Source organism: Ctenopharyngodon idella, chromosome 7, assembly GCF_019924925.1.
Source record: "Ctenopharyngodon idella isolate HZGC_01 chromosome 7, HZGC01, whole genome shotgun sequence".
In the NCBI taxonomy this organism is placed as follows: domain Eukaryota; kingdom Metazoa; phylum Chordata; class Actinopteri; order Cypriniformes; family Xenocyprididae; genus Ctenopharyngodon; species Ctenopharyngodon idella.
Genome location: NC_067226.1, coordinates 34,808,472 through 34,832,595, shown reverse-complemented (window position 1 = coordinate 34,832,595; position 24,124 = coordinate 34,808,472). Strand labels below are relative to the sequence as shown.

Here is a 24,124-nt window from a genome sequence, read left to right as displayed (position 1 = left end):
CAGTGATCCTTATGTACTTAAGTTAATCTGTTAATCTTGCAGCTCGATTTTTGTAACCTGTAAATAAAAATGAAAAGAAAGTAATTCAGTTTGTATAATCAACAACAACAAGAAAAAATAAAACATATTTGGACAATTTAAAATCTAATAGCCATTAATGAATTATCTGAAAGACTTTAATTATCTTTTAACATTCCTTTGATTGCAAACACAAACAGAGAATGAGCCATGATTTTGAATTTATCAACATAGTTTAACTTAATTTACTTAGTAATATGTCGTTGATAGCTGTATGGCACTTTAACATTAACAATTTAACCTTAACGCTAACATTTGAGTATAGATTAAAGAGTTAGTTCACCCAAAAAAAAAAAAAAACCTGTGCGACTTTTGTTCATCTTTCAAACACAAAAGAAGTTATTTTCAATGAAATCTGAGAGGTTTCTGTCCCTCCATTGACAGTCCATGCAACTACCACTGATATTTAAAAAAGTTCATAAAGAGATTGTAAAATTAATCCATATGAATTGAGCGGTTTAGTCCAAAAATTCTAAAGAGAAACGATCACTTTATATGATGAACAAATTGAATTTAGGCTTTTTATTCAATTTAAACACTGATCAGCGAACATAAAGAGAAGCTCAAACGAACCTGTTTGGCACACGAGAACAAACCTCTTGTGGAAGCTCAAACGTGCTGCGTAACACGAGAATGAACCTCATTGGTTCTTGCACATCAAGCAAGCATGCTTGAGCTTCTGTTTACCATAACTGATGTGTGAGTTGATGAATGTTTATATGTGAATAAAGCCTAAATACAACCAGTTCTTCATACAAAGTGATTGTGTCTCTTCAGAAAATGTAGACTAAACCGCTAAATCAATATGGATTAGTTTTATGATCTCTTTATGAGCTTTTTGGAGCATCAAAGTGGTAGTTGAATAGCTGTCAATGGAAAGACAGAAATCTCTCAGATTTCATTCAGAATATATTCATTTGTGTTCTGAAGATGAACAAAAGTGAGGCTGAGTAAATGTTGAGAGAACTTTCATTTTTGGATAAACTAACCCTCTATTTATTTATTTATCTCAGCAGTGGTTGTTTGTTTAATGGAACTAAAAGGCTATCTTAGCTGTACTATGCAATCTAAGAAGCTATACTTAATTGAAGTGCACATTCAATTCTATGTGCACACCAGTGTTACACTACAATACAACACATTGACTTCTGCAACCATTCTACACACCTGACTTTCTAATTATAGTAAAATGTAAAATTACAGAAATTGATGGATCCTCATAATTCATCCCATAAACTGAATGTAAATGTAATTTGGCAACAACAAATGTTTTTTTTTTTTTTAAAGAGAGTTCACTGTAGAAGCCTGTGGCTACATAGCCATTCCCTAGTCTGGGGATCTGAAAAAAGTTGGGTAATTCTGACAGGATAGCACCATCCGATAAAACAACAACAAATATTTTTCAGAGTAGACAAAGACCAAAAAAAAAAAAAAAATTCCTTCAAATTATTAATTATTGTAATCCAACCATACAATTTATCTTCAAAATAATATCTAATATTCAATCAATAAAATGTGTCTACTATAAGAAATATAAAAGATAAAGTACAAAGTAAATAATAAAAAAGAATTATTTTGTATCAAATGAACACTAATGATGAAATTGTGGTTCCTAGAAATATCTTGACATTTTAGTTACAAACACAAAAAAAAAAAAAAAAAAAAAAAAAAAAAAAAATTGTATGAATGTACTTCTATTATAAAGCTAAATATCAAAGCAAACAGTAATTTTTTTTAAAGAATCATAGCACAAACACATTTCAAGGAAACAACTAATTGGTTAAAAGTACATTTAAAAAAAGCCTCATAATTGTGCAGATAGTTTGTTATCTAATGCAATGACATTCAGACTTTTTTTTTTTTTTTTTACTAAATTATAGTAAATCAAATAGCTGGTAAACAATTTCTTTTTACTAGGAAACACTTTAGTTTGGGGAACAATTCTCACTTTTAACAAGTTGCTTATTCACTTGCATATTGGCTGTTACATCCCTAAATCCTACTCAATACCTAAACTTAACAACTACCTTAATAATTATTAATAAGCAGTAAATTAAGAGTTTATTGTGGCAAAAGTCGTAGTTAATATGTGTTCCCCATACATCAAAGTGTTACCAAAATTAAATAACCCGTTAAGTATTATGCAATCATTTGAAACATTAGACATAAAACCTTTTTGGCATAAAGGTTCTTTAAAATTTAGCCAAGAGCCCTAGAGTTCTAAACAGAACCCTGCTGAACCTTTTTTGAGTGTATTTTAAATAAACTTCAAAGTATCATGTTTCAACATTTTTAAATATACCTCATCTGTTAAATCTTTGTATAATGTAATCTCATTAAATGTATCTGTCTCTGCAGTTATGATTCACTCAATATGTTAACAGCCGTGTTCAAAAGAAGCTTAAAGTGTTTCTTACCAGTATGTGAGAAGTTCTGTGAGTTTATGATCAATGATGGAGGTGTCAAGCTTCTCTCACTTTAGTAACTTGCATGAAGGGTGGGACCTGAAGGGTTGGTCACAATGCTTTTAACTTCATTTTTTTTTTTTTTTTTTTTTTTTTACTTCAGACTGCGTCATTCAAGCGTAAAAACTAAACCAACACACATTATGATGTCTGGCATAGGGAGGAGTAGCACTCCTGAATTCATACGTTCCCACTGCACCTTCAGCTCAAATACAGAAGATCCTCCGGTGACACTGTAAAATAACTTGACTGACAACAGGTTTCTTTATCAGAAAAAGAGTCTGACAAAAACTGTTTTTCCCCACAGAATGTCCCACTACACTGTGAAAGTGAATATATATGTAGAGGTTACATTGAAGCCAATTTGATTTACATAAATATTATTGAGTAATATTTAGTTTCAGGTGTTTTCAAGCTTATACTATTTGAAGGAATGATTTTTCAAAAATTTTCAAAAATAAAAAGTATGTTTTACGAGAAAATACAATTTGAGTTTTTTTAATTAAATTCATTTTAATTCAATGTGTTACTTGCCATTTCTTTGTAATTGTTCATAAAATTTATTAGCAATTTCTGAGTGTAAAGCTGTTTCTATACCAAATTTTCCATTGTAATAACTGTTATTTTGGCAGAAATGTTGGTAACCATGTAAAAAAAAAAAATGGTTAGTGCCGTATGTCAGAGTTGATCTAGTAGTTACGTCTAATCACTGCCTCTTCAGCCTTTGTTCTACAGTACGTGCAAACTCTTCACATATTTACTCAGGGTGAGGTTTAGGCATTTACTTTGACATTAAATTACCAACAACTGGAAACAACAAAGCAACTTTCACTTTTCCATCAAGAATAACCTTGAGTCTACTTATTGTAATTCTAAAAACATACATAAAATGAGCATTCTGTTCTACTGGCCTGAAAAAGGAGTGAGAATGAAAGAATTGCACCATCTAACTTGGCATTTGTAAGATTCTTATGCTCACCAAACTTTTGTTTTGTTCTGTTAAATACCTGTGGCACAATTACTTTAGGTCACTCTACTCCATCTTGTCTGGTGTGTTAGTTATTTTATATTAGATCTACAGCATTGTTGAAATAGATCATTTAATTATTGTTGAGCTGCCTTTCCAGTTTCTTTGGTGCGGATAGCGACGTAATGAATGGACTATGCAGAATGAAGTTTCACACCCTGTCAAAGGACAAATGCATGAAAATCCCAACTTACACACATGTGCCGTCTAAAGAATTTGTATTTTTTTTTTTTTACACCTTTTGTCTTCATTCGTGGAAACAGACAAAAGTGCAAACCTTTTAAAATAGCTTGACATTAAAACATGATATGATCAGTAAGTCAGAGCAAGTCATCAAAATAATTTTAGCAGTTTTTTTTTTTATACAAGTTATATGAGAAAGTCAGTTAATATCATTTAAGTTGAATTGATTTGTGCAGCCAATCTGATTAAATATTAAGATTCTTAAGATATATTTTCTTGAAAAGCTAAATGACTTAAGATTTTAAGCATTGTATTCTGAAAATCTTAAAATTAACTGTGATTTTGCTTAAAACAAAAACTGGCAGTGTCAAAATAACAAAATATCTGCTAGTGGACTATTTTGTTCATGTTTTGAACAAACTCACTTCATTTTGATAAATTTTTCAGAAAATAAGACTATATGTGTCATTTTGCTTTTCAAGTAAATGTATCTTAATTTAAGAATCTTTCAATACTTGTACTTGAAAACAAGACAAAAATACTTTTTGAGAAAATTACTTTTTGCAGTGTAAAAGTTGTTTCTCTGATTTTTTTCTGTCTATTTCAGACTGTGTTTGCAGTTGGATAACAGGTGAGTAACTTATGAATTTACTGTACTGATTTTAAAAATACAGATGTATATGAACACACCTTTATACACGAAACAAATCTTGTCTCTTGGTCTGGTCCAACAAGTTCTTTTCTGCACTGAGAGACAAAAGGAGGGCACATCACAGAGAAGAAAAGAGCCACTGAGCAGCGTTAACATACATTGGTTGTATGTTCTGGAGTCTGTAAATGTGTTTGGGAACTGTCAGTACAATAGCACAAACACTGATGAGTTAATGAATGCATGAAAGAAATACCTTTCATATCTTCCGGGTTGAACTGAACTTTCGGGATGACGAATCAGTCATCTTCAATTTACGTCTTTATCTCTAAGGTACCTTCTCGCCCGACCATAAGATATTTGACTTGACAAGCCACTGCGCAAGATATTAACAATATCATGCATAGTTGTTTTAGAAAATAAGTTTTCACCGCATGAAAAACAAAATCCATACAAAAGTTCACGCACACAATGCAATAAGCATATACAGTAGGCCTATATAACAATGAGCAATATATTTATACAGCATTTATTAAACTTTTTATTTTTAGTTGATGAAACTGTTCATTACAGTGCATTAACTAATGTTAACAGATAAAATTTTTAATGTTGTAAATGTAGTATTAAATGTTGAGATTTCATTAAATAAGATTAATAAACACAATAGAAGTACTGTTCATTCTTAGTTCATATTAATTAGTGTTGTTAACTAGCAAAACCTAATTGTAAAGTGTTACCAAACAATTTGACACGTCTCCATCCATCCATCTATCCATCCATATATATACACTGATCAGGCATAACATTATGACCACCTTCCTAATATTGTGTTGGTCCCCCTTTTGCTGCCAAAACAGCCCTGACCCGTCGAGGCATGGACTCCTCTAGACCCCTGAAGGTGTGCTGTGGTATCTGACACCAAGATGTTAGCAGAAGATCCTTTAAGTCCTGTAAGTTGCGAGGTGGGGCCTCCATGGATCGGACTTATTTGTTCATCACATCCCACAGATGCTCCATTGGATTGAGTTCAGGGGAATTTGGAGGCCAAGTCGACACCGCAAACTCGTTGTTGTGCTCCTCAAACCATTCCTGAACCATTTTTGCTTTGTGTCAGGGTGCATTATCCTGCTGAAAGAGGCCACAGCCACCAGGGAATACCGTTTCCATGAAAGGATGTACATGGTCTGCAACAATGCTTAGGTAGGTGGTACGTGTCAAAGTAACATCCACATGGATGGCAGGACCCAAGGTTTCCCAGCGGAATTCATCAGACCAGGCCACCTTCTTCCTTCTCCATGGTCCAGTTCTAATGCTCACGCGCCCACTGTTGGTACTTTCAGAGGTGGACACACACGTTGGAAAAACATTGCCTGGTCTGATGGGTCTCGATTTCTTCTGCGATATTCAGATGGTAGGGGCAGAATTTGGCATAAACAATATGAAAGCATGGATCCATCCTGCCTTGTATCCATGGTTCAGGCTTCTGTTGGTGTAATAGTGTGAGGGATGTTTTCTTGGCACACTTTGGGCCTTTAGTACCAAATGAGCATCATTTAAACACCACAGCCTATCTTAGTATTGTTGCTGACCATGTCCATCCCTTCATGACCACAGTGTACCATCTTCTGATGGCTACTTCCAACAGGATAACACACGGCACAAAGCTCAAATCATCTCAAACTGGTTTCTTGAACATGACAATGAGTTCACTAATCTCAAACGGCGTCCAACAGATCAACAGATCTCAATCCAGTAGAGCAGCTTTGGGATGTGCTGGAACAGGAGATTCGCAACATGGATGTGCAACTGACAAATCTGTAGCAACTGCGTGATGCCATCATGTCAATATGGAGCAAAATCTCAGAGGAATGTTTCCAGCATCTTCTTGTGCCATGAACAATTAAGGCAGTTCTGAAGGCAAAAGGGGGTCCAACCCAATAAAGTCCGACCCTAATAAAGTGTCTGCTGATTGTGTGTATTTATATATATATATATATATATATATATATACATACTATGAACACTGTAGATGAATTACACTCTGAAGTGTGATACTAATGTTGGAGGTTTTGTGTAAGCTTGAGTAAACAAACACCACTAATTAACAAATTTGCATATTAATGTTTCCATTGAAACTCAACTGAATTCCAGTCGCTCACCAAATATTTCTCTCTCAGTTTAAAGTCACATGACATTTTTGAAACGACAGATGTTTCTGGCTTCAGCTCTTCCTCAAGCTCACTTCATGCATGATTAAATAACAGTAAATGACAGTAAGTGTTATGTGAGGAACATATTCTCTAAATAGTGATTGTAAAGCTCAAGATTATCCAGCCACATCGAAACCTTTTGACACGCCTCTGTACGATTCCCCTACTTCTCACCTCCTCATTCACCAGAAGCACTTAAAACAATATTGCAGTATCTTCACACCTGTGGCACAGACGTCTTCACTGGTTGTGACTCACAGCTATTATTTTGAACACTCATCAAAATAATAATACCATTACTTTAACATTTAATAATATAAATAGCTATTTTCGCTTTTATATGCTGCTAATTCTTTAAGCTGCACTGTAAATAAATCTATACATTCAGTAACAATGCAAAAAAAAAAAAAAAAAAAAAACTCTATTTTCATCTTGGTTTCCAATAAAAATCTAATCATTCTTAAATTAAGATACATTTACTTGACAAGGAAAATGACTTGAGATATTAAGTCTTGTTTTCTGAACAAAAAAAAAACAAAAAAACTTAATTCAAACAAGTTTTTTTTCTGGTCCTATTAGCAGATTTTTTTTAAGCACAAACTCACTTAATTTTGATATTTTTTTTCAGGGAACAATTCTACCGTATATCTTGAGTAATTTTCTTCTCAAATAAATGTATCTTAATTTAAGAATGATTAGATATTGTATCCAACAAAAATACTAGATACGAAAAAACATTTTTGCAGTGTACAGTAGTTTTTACTGTAGGGTCAAGAACATTTTACACTTCATTAAGTAAAAAATAAATAAATAAATAAATAAATAAACATTAAATTATCTCTTTAATGTAAATAAAAACTTCATGAAATAAACGTTCACCATCTTTTCTACGTAAAGAGAATTGTACAGAACATGTGATGAATGCTTGTTCGCTCAAACTTAAGTATGAGGGAAGAAATGTCCAAAGCTAGAATTTCCGCCTGAAATGGCTTATGCTTATCCTGTCAACCTTACACTTACAGAAACCTTTTTAAAAATGTGACACAACTGGTCAATTGCATGAAACTAGAACTACTTCTAATTAATTTAATCCAGTCTTCTTCAAATATGGGTCAGAAAAGTTCCAGAACATTCCTGACAAAAGTTTTTTTAAATGGATTTTTCAGGCAGTTTGGTTACCATTAGGTTTCTAATAAATCAAACTCCCAATTTCAAATGTTCATATGTCCCAATTTTTATGTTCATATGTCCCAATTTTTATGTTCATATGCTTATGTTAATTTTTTGTAATTTATTTATTTATTTTTTTAACATTATTAATACAGCATATATATATATTAATGCAGTGTATCTATGGGGCTTTTCAGCAATGTTTTGCACGTCCGGGATGTTCAAGGCTGTTTGTGCGTGGGATATTCATGTCTTCATAAGTACTCTTTGCTGGAATGCGGACACAATGTATTTGTATGAGTTGGTTACATCTTTAACATGTCACTGCATAATAGTCTTCCACTAACCATTTAAGCTGCACCCTGAGGAGGAACAAATAAAAGAAAATGAAACCCTGCGTTTGTGCTTGTTTCCTAAAATACCAGTCAAACAAATGGTGAACAGCCAAAACATCTCACCTTCTTCTTGAAAGAAGACCATTAAGAAGAACATTTTGTTTTTCTTTTTCTAATTTGTCTGAATATGGAGTCTGATTTGTTTTTCCTGTGAAACACTATGTGTTGAGCATAAATATAATCAACATATTTGGTGATCCTGGAACAGTATTCGTGTCAGCCAAGCAGAAACTTGAATCTGACCGCAGTGGGTTGGGTTGTTGGATGGTTGATTGTTTGTTTGGTTTGCTGTTCACTTGGTTGGTTGGTTGGTTGTTTAGTTGGTTGTTCGGTTGGTTGGTTGTTTGGTTGAATGGTTGGGTGTTCGTTTGGTTGGTTGTCCGTTTGGTTGGATGGTTAGTTGTTCATTTGGTTGGTTGGTTGTTTTCTAGATTGGATGGTTGGTTGTTCCTTTGGTTGGTTGATTGTTCATTTAGTCGGTTGTTTGGTTGGTTATTCATTTGGTTGGTTGGTTGTTCGGTTGGTTGGTTAAACATTTGGTTGGTTGTCCATTAGGTTGGTTAGTTGTTCATTTGGTTGGTTGGTTTGGTTGGTTGAATGGTTGTTCGGTTGGATGGTTCAGTTGGTTGGATAGTTTGTTGGACAGTTGTTCATTCAGTTGGATGGCTGTTCGGTTGGCTGGATGGTTGTTTGTTTGGTTGGTTGGTTGATTGTTCATTTAGTTGGTTGTTCAGTTGGTTGGTTGTTAGATTGGATGGTTGGTTGTTCCTTTGGTTGGTTGATTGTTCGTTTAGTCGGTTGTTTGGTTGGTTATTCATTTGGTTGGTTATACATTTGGTTGGTTGTCCATTAGGTTGGTTGGTTGGTTTGGTTGGTTGAATGGTTGTTCGGTTGGATGGTTCAGTTTGTTGGACAGTTGTTCATTCGGTTGGATAGCTGTTCATTTGGTCGGTTGGCTGGATGGTTGTTTGTTTGGTTGTTTGTTTGGTTAGTTGGTTGATTGTTCGTTTAGTTGGTTGTTTGGTTGGTTATCCATTTGGTTGGTTGGTTGTTCGGTTGGATGGTTTTTCAGTTAGTTGGATGGTTGTTTGTTTAGTTGGATGGTTGATTGTTCGTTTGGTTTGTTGGATGGATGGTTGGTTGTTCATTTGGTTGGGTGTCCATTTGGTTGGTTGGTTGTTTGTTTGGTTGTTTGTTTGGTTAGATGGTTGGTTGTTTAGTTGGATGGTTGTTCAGTTAGTTGGATGGTTGGTTGTTCGTTTGGTTGGTTGTTCGGTCGGTTGGTTGTCCATTTGGTTTGTTGGTTGGATGGTTGGTTCAATTGGTTGGTTGAATGGTTGTTCGGTTGGTTGGATGGTTGTTTGTTCAGTTGGGTGGTTTAGTTGGTTGGATGGTTGTTTGTTCAGTTGGGTGGTTCAGTTGGTTGGATAGTTGTTTGTTCAGTTGGTTGGATGGTTGTTTGTTCAGTTGGGTGGTTTAGTTGGTTGGATGGTTGTTTGTTCAGTTGGGTGGTTCAGTTGGTTGGATGGTTGTTTGTTCAGTTGGGTGGTTCAGTTGGTTGGATAGTTGTTTGTTCAGTTGGTTGGATGGTTGTTTGTTCAGTTGGGTGGTTTAGTTGGTTGGATGGTTGTTTGTTCAGTTGGGTGGTTTAGTTGGTTGGATGGTTGTTTGTTCAGTTGGGTGGTTCAGTCGGTTGGATAGTTGTTTGTTCAGTTGGTTGGATGGTTGTTTGTTCAGTTGGGTGGTTCAGTTGGTTGGATAGTTGTTTGTTCAGTTGGTTGGATGGTTGTTTGTTCAGTTGGGTGGTTCAGTTGGTTGGATAGTCGTTTGTTCAGTTGGGTGGATGGTTGTTTGTTCAGTTGGTTGGATGGTTGTTTGTTCAGTTGGGTGGTTTAGTTGGTTGGATGGTTGTTTGTTCAGTTGGGTGGTTTAGTTGGTTGGATGGTTGTTTGTTCAGTTGGGTGGTTTAGTTGGTTGGATAGTTGTTTGTTCAGTTGGTTGGATGGTTGTTTGTTCAGTTGGGTGGTTCAGTTGGTTGGATAGTTGGCTGGCTGGTTGGTTGGTGAATGATATACCAAGCATGTTGATGCAAGAAAATGTTGCTGACGAAATCAAATGCCATCTTCATTTGTCATACTATCTGTGCACTGTTTATTATTCAAGACATGAATATTCTTACCATACACATTTAACCAGTTATGGAAGTGTTTATAATGAGAAACATTTTAACACACAATACAACCAACCATCATCATGATGGACAAGTAAAGGATTGTTTATAATAAATACAATTTCTGAGTAATATAGTCATAGTGAGGTGTCTGCGTAAGCTTCTACTATTTATAAATTCATGGCGCATTAACTTCATGTCTTCACATAATTGTTTTTTTTTTTTTTTAACTGCTGGATATACTGGTATAGTTGGTTAAACAACATTGTCATTAAGTAACATTATTACCCCACCCGTTTCATGACTAACTGGCATGAACAATATGCTATCTCTAGGAAATTTAACACCTTAATTTCAAATAGTTTTAAAAAAGTGACATTTAATCTTCAATTTAATCTTTAAAGAAATTCAGATGTATATTTAAGGACAGCTGTACTGAACACAACCAAATGTTTTTCCAAGATTGACTATTTTAACTTGACACAATGCCTTAAAAATGTGGAACAACAGTCAGACAAATGCCACAAATGTCAGTCTAAATGTGTACATAAACCAACAATAGCAACATAACACAGACGGAAAACACAAAAATATGTCATGTGAATGGCCCATACATTTTAACGGGACAGATAGACTGATGATAAATGGGTAATAGGTTTAAAAGAAAAAAAAGGTTTAAAACAAAAGGTTTAAAAGGTTTGAGTAATATATTATAGACTGCACTGCCACTATCAGATGAGAACAAAACTTGAACTAAATTGAGCTCAATGATGACACTATTGTCTTTTTAGAGCTGCTTTACAACCGAATTAGTTTCATAACTGCAGAATTTTGCAACATTAACATTGTTATTTTCCTGTTTATTACAGAAGCTGCTTTTAAACAATTTGACTTGACTTCTAAAGACTTGTTTAGTCCAGTCAATGACTTATTCATCTGGTACAATGATTCATTTGGAGTACTTTCTCAGCAAATACATGTGTTGTGAACTGTAAATATATGCAATATCATGAATTCATTCAATTACAAAAAAAAAAAAAAAAAAAAAAAGTGGTATTTGAGTCCCACGTTTGGTGCATCTGCCCTCTAGTGGTGACAGAAAGAACATAGTGGGTGGGAAATGAATGAATCAAGTAATCACAAAGGACTGATCGGTCCATCCAGACCAGTGCTGAGAAAATGTGACTTTGCTGTTAGTGCACTATTTTAACAACCACTGAACTGAACATATATACAGTAAGGAGCTGAAATGTAAGATATACAGACCCATCATACCTGAGCAGTTACAGATTTAAATTGAGAAATAACAGAGAATAATAAATAAGAGAATGAAAAAACATGGCACGGTGTTGTTCATTGCATAGGATATAAAAGAGTTACTCATCTCTTGTCATTATTTGAACAGTCCTTATTTGTAACCACAAGACTCTGCACAACCATTTCACTTAGTAAGCAGCACTGAAGTAATCTACTGATGAATGACCTTTGGCAAACAGCAGAAATATTTACACTACAGGTCAAAAGTTTGGAATAATTAAGATTTTCTCTTCTGCTCACCAAGTCTGCATTTATTTGGTCAAAAATACAGTAAAAAAGGGAAATATTTGGTTTGCTGCTCAATCTTTATCAATTATTATAGTTATTATTATTATCAAATCATTTTCAAAAACATGAAAAAATCCTAATTATTCCAAACGTTTGACCGCTAGTGTATCATAAATACATATTTATTTTTATTTTATATTTATTATTTCATCTTTATTTACATTTATGCATTTAGCACTTAACTTATTCAAAGAAACTTACAAACTAATTTAATAGAAATTATTAATTAAATTATTATTAATATATTTTATTTGTACTTATTATTGCTCAAGATAATCATCTATGCTTATTCCTCTATCTGGACTCTTTTGTCAGTTCTCATTTTCTACCTCTTCCTCTACATCATCTTCATCATCTTCCTCCTCCTCCTCCTCCAACTCAACCCCATCCAGGGTTTTCTGCAGCTGCTGTTGGATTCTCTTCAGCTCCTGCAGTCCATCCCGGAGCTCCTTGCAAACCTCTCTGATCTTGGCCGCGAACTCTGTCTTTGCGCCCTTACGCAGCTCCAGCGATCCCTTGGCCAGGAAGAAGACGTCGAGAGCGAGGAAGAGGCCGGACATGACGCCGGTGGTGACACTGATGACCTGTGCGGCTTTGGCTGCTCCTCCTGCTACGCTGAGCACCTGCACGGTGTTGATGAGGTTCTCCGTGTTGACAAGCAGCGCTTTCCCGGCCCGGCCGCCCTCCTTCAAAACGTGCTTGACGTTCTGGTTAAGTGCCTTTCTGGAGATGCTGTCCACGTATTGCTCGAAGTTCCACTCCTCCAGAGTCGCCATCCCGGCCTGGAGAGACAGAAACCAGAAGAAGTGGGACACAACGATGAGATGTTTATTAAAAGGATGAATAGTGACAAAAATCAGCAGATTTATTCATCACCAGTGACTAATCTAATCTTAAACGCCTCTGATTGGCCATTGCATTCATACACTCAACAGAAACGTGAGAAATTATCCACACTATCAGACAACAGCCGATTGTTTAAAAACAGCGGAAGATCAGGGCTGATTAAATTCTGTCAAACTACATTACGCTTTATTTTAGATGATATACAGCAATACAAGAAGGCTCACATAAACACTAGTGGATCAAAGAGATGAAAGATATTTCATCTCTTTTCTGAAAGATATGAAAGATTTAAAAAAAAAAAAAAAATTTGTCCTTTGTATTTTTGTCTTTGTTTTACAACGCAAATATCTAAACATTTTAAAACAAAGATACAATTACTTGAGAAGCAAAATGGCATAAGAAAGTCTTGATTTCTGAAAAAAAAAAAATGATCAAAACTAAGACAGCTTTTATACTAAAAAAAAAAAAAAAAATACATTTAGAAATAATAAATAAGTAAAAAATAAAATAATAATAAATAATTACCTAAGAGACCATATGCATTAGTCACTTTAGTATTTTATTTGTATGGGTAGGTTTTTAGAGCTATTTTTACTTTTTAGAGAGTTTTATGTTGCCAAGAAAACATTTGTCATTTTTATTTACTTTAACTTGAAGTGAAATAACTAAAACAAAACATAAATAAATAAACAATATGCATATTTAAAAAAGAAAAAAAAAGTGACACAATGACAAAAACAAGTACTAAAATAACTAATATATATATATATATATATATAGTAAAGTAGAGTATAGTAAAACATTAATACAAAAACAAAACAGTATAGGATCAGGGTTATTATCATTAACTAAAACCATAAAAAAAAAAAAAAAAAAAAATTTTGTTACTTGAAAAAGAAAAATATGATTTGTTTAAATATTTTTTCTCAGTTAATGTTTATTTTAAACTTATTTTGTTTCATCTAGTTGCCAAGAAAACATTTATCATTTTTGTTCAGTTTAGCTTGAACTACTAAAATAACTAAAAAAAAAAAAAAAAAAAATGCAACAAAATGACTAAAACTTTAAAATTAAGATGAAAGCAGAAAATATCAAAACTAACTCTATATACTTTAATAGTATATCATTTATACTAAAATAAAGGTTTATATAAAATAAACGCGTCTGACCTGCAGAAAGTCCAGGCATTCTTTAATATCTTGAATTTCGTGCTGATAGTCTTGGATCATCTTCTCCACCTTCTTCCGGTCCGTGTTGGAGTGAACCGTGTCTGTGATGTTAGCTGACGCTGACGTCACGCCGCCTGCGGTCGCCACACCGATGCCCACCGCCGTCACGATGAGGGACGTCCCGAAGGTGAAGGGTGCCAAAACCAGGCCGGTGATGGTGGTGATGCTGCCGGCTACGCTGGCCACTCCGCCGCCGACGCTAGCGGTCACCGTCTTCTTGTGGAAACTGTCCGCCGCGTCCGCTAAAGCCAGAAGCTCGTGGATCCGCTGCTGCAGCGACGCCTCCCGCTGGTTCAGCAGGTGAACGAATAACTTGGCAGCCATGAACACCCGGTTAGCAGCCGCTTCGATCGCTCTGGAAGACAGAGAGATATTTTACTTAATAACTCACAGATATTCTGCCATACAAACAAAGTTTGGTCAAGCTAATTAAAGTTTCTCATAAATGTCACAAAAATTGTCATCTGCATCTGCACCACTAAAAATATCTACAAACTAGTATACTTATACTATGTTAAAATCAGTGTTAGTTTAGTATCATTAATATACTATATGTTTTTTAAGCTATTTATAGCAAGATGTTAAATATATAACATACATTTTACCTATATCCAAAAACCAGGCTGTGAATGTTTATTATTGTTCTACATGTCCACAATTAACATTTAATACAATTAAAATAATATTCAAAATAAAATGAAATTAATAAAAGTAACTTTTTAATCAATTGAGTTTTAAGTCCATAATTTCTATAATTAATTACTCAAATTAACCAGTCTGGAGTGATTTTGTTTTCTTGGGTCTAACTAACTATCATTTCATTTTAGTTACAGTTAAGTTTTAGTACTTTTGTTGTATTTTTGTATTTTTATCAATTGTTATATATATATAGTTTTTATTAATTTTATTTCAGTTTTAGCTTTATAAATTTGGCATCTAACTGAAATAAAATATTTTTTTCATATATTTTATTTCAGTCAACGTTTATTTTATTTAATTTAACAAAAAATGTTTTTTTTAGTAGTTATAGTTTTATTTAAACCCTGGTTTAAATACAATAAAACACTTTGCAGTAACACTTAAAGAAAATTTTTTTTTTTTTTCTTAGAAAATGTTATATAAATATAAATCTTTCTTACCGTTCTCCATCTTCCTCATTAAACTGTTTCGACTCGTTCCATTCGCCCCAACCTGACGAATAAAACATAAACCTGTCTCTGCGAGATCAAACACAAGTCAAACGTCTTTAAAACATGACAAAACTTTACAGAAAATACCTTCCACTGTTCTCCACCAATCCAGCAAACCATCTTCATCCTGTCAATGAGACGCAACTCAGTTCTCTGCCACCAAACATGCTTGATAAAACTAGCAATCAAGGACTAAACTTGAGTTTTCACGTACATCTTCATTGTCCAGAGGATTCCCGTCACTGGAGCGGACGACATCTGTTTCTGCTATCTGAACTTCAGCAGAGCTGCTCTGGAAATGAAACAGTGAGCGATATAGTGATGATCCCTGATTCTTACAAAACAATTTTCGTTGCATCGATGCATTTTTGGGAGTTCATTTTTAGTCCATTTCTGCAAAACAGACTTCAGGGTAGGAGATGGATTAAAAATGAACTCCCAAAAATGCATCCAAACCTTACTGCCAGATTCTGGAAGATGAATTCTTCAAACAGTGGTACAAGAGGATGTGGTGCTGGTCCTTCAAGAGACACTCTCAATTTGTCTGTCTATAAAGCCTATAAAACATAGTCTTTTTCTTGTATTTTACAACACTTCAGCTTGTGATTCTTATTAAGTTGGGGTCATTTTTTAGGATTCTTTACCTAACCTAAGTCTCTGAGATCCTGACACCTTGCACTTTTGGAGACTCTAGATAGGTTGCAGGTCTGGAAAAGGCGGCGCTGGAGACTAAAGTGCTCCTGATGGATTCACACTTAATTCTTCACCTTAATTCTTATTTCTTTTGCAGTTAACATGTGTCTTTTCTTCTTCATCTGTTTTTGTCTGACCCAATGAGCAATTCACTGTCCAATGGTCATGCCTTAACTGCAATTTCTAGTACTGCATTCTTCTCATGGGCATTTAATAATTTTTGACTTTGAGTTAAATCTCTTTTTTTTTTTTGGCTCATTTTATCTTTAAAAGAAAACATACCTAATAATTCTGCACACCTGAATATAAGGCGTTTTCATTTCCAGCCTTTCCATACATCACTTATAAATGATTCAATAGTAGTTATTAAGATTAATGTGGTTTGGAATCGGTAAGATGTGCCAGGAAAAAAAAAATGATCAGAAAATTAACATGCCTAATAATTCTGCACACACTGTATATACACCATATGATAAAATGACATACAAGTGAACATGAACAGACGAACACACACCTGTGTGGCCAAACATTCTCCGTCTGTTGAAGATGAAGTCGCATCTCCATCACACACCTGCAAAAAGAGATCAGAATGACTTTATACTCCAAATAAAGCAAATAATAAACACATTCAGGGGAAGGGTGGAAAGCTTGACATATGAAATAATGGTCGGAAAAATCCTTTTTTTTTTTTTTTTTTTTTAAATGGAACCATATATATATATATATATATATATTATATACACACACACACACATTATTTTAAGTTTGCATGTGTGTTTTTTGTTGCGTATCATATTTGATACATCAGGCTTTTATGGCTCATATAGTGAGAATATGGAGGAAAACTGGCTCTATTTTATTCAGAGACTCAAAATGAGCAAAAATATACAATTTGGTAAAGATGCTGATATTAATATGGCCAAGAAGTGATTCATTTCTAATGCTTGTAATGTATATAAATGAGGTCTTTATAACAATATAGCAGATATTTACATAAAATGCATATAAATATCAATATCTGCTAAAAATGTGTCTTGGTAAGATGATATATTCAAAAATGCTTAGTTTTATGATCAAATCTCTGTAGTTTTAAAACATATAATGCAATACAGTGATGATTGAGAGATGAACAAATAAACCTTCCTCAAAACCCTGATGATCTTATTTGATACTCATGATTTTATATATATATATATATATATATATATATATATATATATATATATATATATATAAATGACTGTTATGTAAAATAATCTGATCACCATTCATGATAAAAAGTATAATTAAAATATTGTTTAAATCAATGTTATTTTAGTTTCATTAATATATTATTATAGTTTATTATGTTGTTTTCATTTTAATTTTACTAATTTTGTTGTGTTTTTGTAACTTTTATTAGTTTTTTTTTTTAAATGTCTATATACTGTAGCTTTTATTAATTTTTATTTCAGTTTTAGCTTGAGCACAAACAAACAAAAGAGAAAGGAATACGTCGACTGTTATGTGCCGACAGTGACGCATTTTTTTGCACTTGAAGCCAGTGTAAATATCAGATTTGTCAGACAGTTCAGACTCGTGCCTCTGACTGCAAATACCGCATATTTAGCATATTTAATATGCAACACTCCTTTAATTCCATGTAATCAAACACGCAGACAGTGTGCTAAAAAGCTGTTTTGTGTTCCTGAAGAGCTCGTCCTGCCCTGTGTCGTCATCAGCGGTGAGAATAAAAGACTCAAACCGCTTACAACATTCAATATAAACAACTAGTGTCGGAGCTGCCAGACGGATCAAATATCACAAACACGGGCTGTCCGCCGGGTTCTCCAGAAATAAAGCTAGCGTCTGCTGTATATATACTGATGTCCCACCGTCACATGAACCAAGACGACAGACTCTCGTACCTGAGCGGTGGATTTCAGATGGTCCCGCATCCCAGCCTGAAACACAAACAAACTCACTGAAGTCAGAAAACACTGATCAAGACATGCATTAACACTGTCCTGCTGCTGACTGATCAAACACAAGTGCTCATGCTGTTCTCTGAAGGAATGAGTATCTGCTTCATGACGCAGTTCACCTGTGCTTTCTCCTCTGCTGCCGAGACACTGTGAGCCTCATTGGTCTTATTCTACAGAAAGAAATGAGAGAGATGCTGAAACAGACAAACATTTACTGCTGAGTGGCGTAAAGATCGGATTGTGCTGAGACCTTAAGGAGCTGTGTGTGTGTGTGAGAGACAGAGAGAGAAAGAGAAAGAGAGAGAGAGAGAGAGAGAGAGAGAGAGAGAGAGATTGTGTGAGTGAGTGTGAGTGTGTGTGTGTGAGAGAGAGAGTGTGCGCATTTTTGTGATTTATGAGGACACAAATTTGTATAATGACATGGGTATTACACTAGTATTACAACGTAAACATGATATGAGGACATTTCATGAGCCCTTGTATTTAAAATAGCTTTAGGGGTAGGGTAGGGGGAGAGAATGTATAGTTTGTACAGTATAAAAACCATTACGCCTATGGAAAGTCCCCATAAACCACATATACAAGTATGTGTGTGTGTTTGTGTCAGTGTGTGTACCTGCGAGTAAAACCTGAATGGGTTTAGTTTTTGAATCATTCCCATGATCATTCCAGGATCCTGAGAACAAAAATAAATAAATAAATAAATATCCAAAATTTCAACATTATCAACATTACTAAGGTTATTATAGTTAATTAGTAACAAAAACTAAGTCTAATAAATAAAGTTGTACAATATAAAACATTTTAAAAAACTAATATAAATCACAAAAACACACAAAAAGGAAAAGGTTTAAAACTTTAGGGCTATAAACTAAAATAACTCAAAATGGCTCCTGACCTGTTTGGCTTCAGTAGTTCTGCTCTCTGCTGCCTCTTCTGTCCAGGTGGATGAACTGCTGCATACAGCTGTGTCCTACAGTGAAAGAATAAAGAGTATGAGGGAGGTCAGTTCTGTGCAGCCTAAAACACTGCAAATGTCACTTCTGTGTATATAATGATGACAAAAATGAGCCGCACCTGTTTGCCGTCATTATTCACCTGAAGCTTTGGTTATCGTTGAGCTCTGAGGTTAGAAAATAACATCATTAACAACAACAAGAACAACACTACTACTATTAATAATGTTTTATTTATTAGGCACTTTTTTTACTCGGTCACTTTACAGTGAATTTACAAAAATCTGCTCAGTCTGGTTTACATTTCAGAGGTCAACAACCAGAAACAGAGAGTTTTCTAAAAGTTTGAGGAATTATTATTACTGTATGAACAGTGAATAAATGTGACTGAAAATTCACTTCGCCTTTGGTCTGGCTCATTAGTAAGAGGATTACGCTCTTCTGGGTTCGATAATTAATTATTTACTGCAAGAAAAACAGTGTAAAAATGTAAAAAAAAATAAAATAAATAAACTGTATATCTAAATAAATAAATGTAATAAAATAAAGCATGAATTAAAATAGATTTATAAAAACATAAATAATACATATAAATAAATAATGCATCTACAGTACAGCACAATAATATAGCGACCAGAAAAAAACAATGTAACAATAAAAACTAAACATATATATATATATATATTAAAGTATATATATTTTACGTATATTTAGAATATTAATTTTCACTGTATAAATGTGGTATTTATACATGAAAAAAATCTGCATTTATATATTACACTAACTAAAAAAATTAAACAAATTTACACAGTAAAACACCGTTTTCTATTGAAACAGTAATATACTGTGAAAAAAATGCATTCTGGTTAATATTATTAGTCATTTTCAAGAAATTTACCTATAGGCTACTTTCTCGAAAATAACAAATATTACCCAGAAAGTGTTGTTTTTACGGTATATTACTTCTGAATATTACAATGCATTCTGGGTACTATTATTTGTTGTTTTTGAGAAAGTAGCCTATAGGCCTCTTTTCTTAAAACAACAAATATTACCCAGAATGCATTGTTTTTTTATGGTATATTACTGTTTATACATCAATACAGATAAAAATTTACTTGAGAAGCAAAACGGCATAAGATAAAGTCTTGATTTCTGAAAAAGAATTATCAAAACTAAGAGAGTTTTTATACTATTTAGTAAACATACTTTTAGACATAATAGAAGTAAAAAATAAAATAATAATAAATAATAATCTAAGAGAGCATCCCATATGCATTTTATGGTATATTACTGTTTCAATGGAAAACTGTGTTTTACTGTGTAAATTTATTTTGTTTTTTCAGCCATTTTTTAGAGTGTAGGACATAAGAAAAAAAACAACATTATGACATAAAAGTCAGAATTATAACATATTCAGTCGTAATTATTAGATGAAAGGTCAAAAGTGACATAAAAAGTAGAAATTAGGACACGCTAACTCAAAATTATGACATACTAAGTTGTTAACGATTTTTATGTCATAATTTTGACTTTTTAATCTCATAGTTATGACTTAGTATGTCATAATTTCAACTTTATCTCATAATTTTATTTATGTCAACTGAAAACCCATGATTTAGTGGACACTTTATCTAAAGCGTTCCAGTTTGGCATTAGTTGAGGTTTCATATTACCAGCCCAGTTTTTAACCACAACCCTCTGAACTGTTACCTGTGGAGAGGATTTAAAGGGATATAGTTTCTGCATCACCAGTCCTTCCTGAGAAACAAAACACTTCTGCAGTTTTAACCACACACTCATCAGCAACAACAACAATGCTTTAATTAAAGAAGACATCATTTTTACACCGGTTGAACCTGTTTGTATTAGTCTGGACGGCCGGTGAACGGAGGCGTTTACTTGTTATTTGAGTGGATCTCATTATTTATATGGCTGTTTTTTGACTCTTGAATTCACGTTAAACGCTGGTCCTTTAAATAGAGAGTAAACACTTATACGTAACCCTATACGTAACTTAAAGGTCAAGTCATAAAAGAAATCTAGACATACCTAAACTCACTTCCCTTCACGGCTTTATTTAGTCACACCATGATGACACACAGTCATTCAGTTGCTATTGTAAACACTCAATACACTCGAGATGGGCGTCCTTTGATTGGTCCGATGTTTCACAACTGACGCAGCACTAATAACTATTTTTAACTTGACACAAAACACTGGTCCAAGACGCCCATCTGACGCATATGCAAGGCTCAGCTCCTGAATATTAATTATGTAACTTGAGGTCATAATGTAGGATTGGGGTTTTCAATGAGGAAAAAAAAAATGGTGAAAAAATAAATTAAAAAGTTAACATTTGTCAGATTTAATATTATCATCATTTAATTTCATTTTTTTTTTTTTTTTTTTTTTTTTTTAAGTCAGGTTGTAAATCTTGAATTGTTTTATTCTGTTTACGGCTCTAGTTTTGAACAGAAAAAAAATAAAAACAAAATCAATAAATCTTTCTAAGTGTTCATCTCTTCTTTCCTGTGAGGAGTTCATGAGTTTCTGTAAAACTGCTCTGGAACGATATTTACAGTGAAATTTGTTATAAAATCTATTTGATATTGAAATGTTACTCATTTTATTTTTGAAAACATGTTGTCTTTATAATATGCTATTTTTCTCTCACACATAATAAATGTATCTTTATATGTGAAAAACTCACACATATGTACCCTCACACTCATATGTTTATATATTAGGAATATATACATTTCCATAAGAAAAATAAATAAATAATGCTTTTGTAAATCATAATCATGACAAAGTCAATGACATAGTCATAATTTTGATTTTTTATGTCATAACTAGGACACAAGTCGAAATTATGACCAAAAAGTAAAAATTACGACATACTAAGTCATAATTAATAGATTGAAAATTGAACTTACGACAAAAAAAAAAAAAAAGGTGCAGTGTGTAAATTTTAGCGGCATCTAGTGGTGAGGTTGCGAATTGCAGGACAAAGATGTCATCGTCTGAGACAGCATAGAGTAACCCTGCATCTAAATTTGCATACGATCCACCCTAAATAGTATTGAATATTACTAATGTCACATACTATTTAGGATGGATAATATGCACATCTGAGTCCGCACTTTCATGATGTAATGCCACTTTGACAGCTGGGTAAAGTCCTCTGCATAGCTCGCAGACTTGCGGGCTCATCTGAAGTGCGCATCGAGGGCGCATAGCAGCCACAAAGGGGGCGCTCGGGAGCACCCTTCTGAAACTTAAAGGAACACTCCACTTTTTTTGAAAATAGGCTCATTTTCCAACTCCCCTAGAGTTAAACAGTTGAGTTTTACTGTTTTCGAATCCATTCAGCCGATCTCCGGGTCTGGCGGTACCACTTTTAGCATAGCTTAGCATAGTTCATTGAATCTGATTAGACCATTAGCATCTCGCTCAAAAATGACCGAAGAGTTTCAATATTTTTCCTATTTAAAACTTGACATTTGGAGACTTTTGTGGAGGCGCTGCGTAATATCATTGCGCCTGCTGCACCCATGGTACAGCAGCAAAGTTCCTTGATTATTACGCCAGAATGAGAGTATAGTTCCTAGCCATATCGGCCTAGAAAATCGCAACTTTTCATTTTCCGTAGGTCTTAGTACACAATGTAACTACAGAACAGTCAAGTTTTAAATTGGAAAAATATCGAAACTCTTTGGTCATTTTTTAAGGAGATGCTAACGGTCTAATCAGATTCAATAAACTATGACATGCACACGCAGAAGCCTTTATAAGTCCACAAGACCGAAAGTGCATAGAAGTGTGCCATTTGGGATTCAGCCTATGTAGATAGAAATGGCTCATTCTAAGGTAATTAAAACATAACGGTTCATTATGTAAGGTCTTTATACAATACTGAAAATATAGTTATGTATATTATATTGCATTTCTGTCATTAGATCGTCCTCATATTTTACACATTGCACCTTTAAATTAAAAATTATGACTTTAATTACATTTCAATTACAACTTATGAAAAGTCAAAATTATGACAATAAATAGAAATTATGACATTAAAAAGTAGAAACTGTGACAGTTATAACTGTGAGAAAAAGTTGAACATTTTGACAAAAAGCAGAAATGATGACATTCAAGTCATAATATTGACTTTTTCATTTCAAATTTACCTCATAATTTCGACTTTTTTAATCTATTAATATGACTTATGTCATAATTTCGACTTTTTAATGTAACAGTTAAGATTTAGCTACAAAAGCATGATTTGGGAAATGGGCTTCCAAAGGAACGGGGTTCCTTTTATTATATTCCCAGAAATCAAAAAGTTTGAAAATCACTCATTTAAGATATTAAAAAGACACGAAATTGTAGCAGAGAAATACAGCTGCTACAAAAAAAAAAAAACAATCCGACGTGCTGTCCCGCCCACAGCTGTAAAGTTGCTACGTAGCCAAACAAAAGCTAAACTCTGAATTCAGAATTTATCCTATTTTTAAGTTGACGCCTTACAAACGCAGACGCAACGCAAAAACACGTGTGAACGCCTTTGATTTGTTGAAAGACGAGGGCGTAATCAGCTGACAAGTCCTAAGGGGAAGGCTTGGCTCATGAATATTAATTAGGTTATAAGACTGACAGACTAACCACAAGAACTTTGCTTCAGGCGATGGAATGTTCATAAAGTTTTGTTAGACTCGCGCACGTGTTTTGAAAGCAAATCTCTTTTAATATTCGGACGATACACGACACTGCGTTCAAAGGCCATGTCATAAACATAACAAAAGTTCCCCAGCTTGTAGTGCTAATAATATTTTCCCTCTTTCCACTTCCCCTTAAAGCATTCAAGTTCACAACACACATCTGACCGCACTCAACAAAATACGCTAAACCGCAAGCAAACATCTCTTACCTTAACAGTGCTCCGATTGTGACGGTCTTCTCTTTATATCCTCTACCAAAAGGAAACAAAAACAAACGGACACAAAGCACTAAAGTTGTCAATGTTCTAAAACATTTAAACGAATTACGTTTAGTTGGGAAAAAAGCCCTCAAAAACTGACAGCTCCAAAATACGAAAAGTACTAAAAGCACGAAACAAAACAACCCAAAATAGTTCAATTCCTGAGGTGAGAAAAAAACCTCTTTCCCTGCAAGTCCACCGGCTCTTCCTCGAAAAAGCACATGATCACGGGGCGTGTTTGTAGAAAAATAGTGATTTTCCACTCGAACTTGAGCTCTTCGGTATGCTTTGCATGTATAAAACTGTTGCATAG

The 24,124-nt window shown here is 33.9% G+C and overlaps 1 protein-coding gene across 1 annotated transcript; it reads right to left on the bottom strand.

The window, feature by feature from the left end:
• Window positions 1-10,300: 10,300 nt before the first annotated feature.
• apold1b (apolipoprotein L domain containing 1b) lies at window positions 10,301-24,027 on the bottom strand. The gene is made up of 13 exons (XM_051900535.1): window positions 23,761-24,027; window positions 20,544-20,591; window positions 18,952-18,997; window positions 18,773-18,847; window positions 18,491-18,550; window positions 17,994-18,044; window positions 17,818-17,853; window positions 16,425-16,481; window positions 15,432-15,509; window positions 15,305-15,344; window positions 15,167-15,218; window positions 13,968-14,382; window positions 10,301-12,734 (listed from the first exon to the last, which is right to left on the bottom strand). The coding sequence occupies exons 5-13, from the start codon at window positions 18,539-18,541 to the stop codon at window positions 12,264-12,266; spliced, it is 1,251 nt and encodes a 416-aa protein (XP_051756495.1). The 5' UTR covers window positions 18,542-18,550; window positions 18,773-18,847; window positions 18,952-18,997; window positions 20,544-20,591; window positions 23,761-24,027; the 3' UTR covers window positions 10,301-12,263.
• Between the last annotated feature and the right edge of the window lie 97 nt (window positions 24,028-24,124).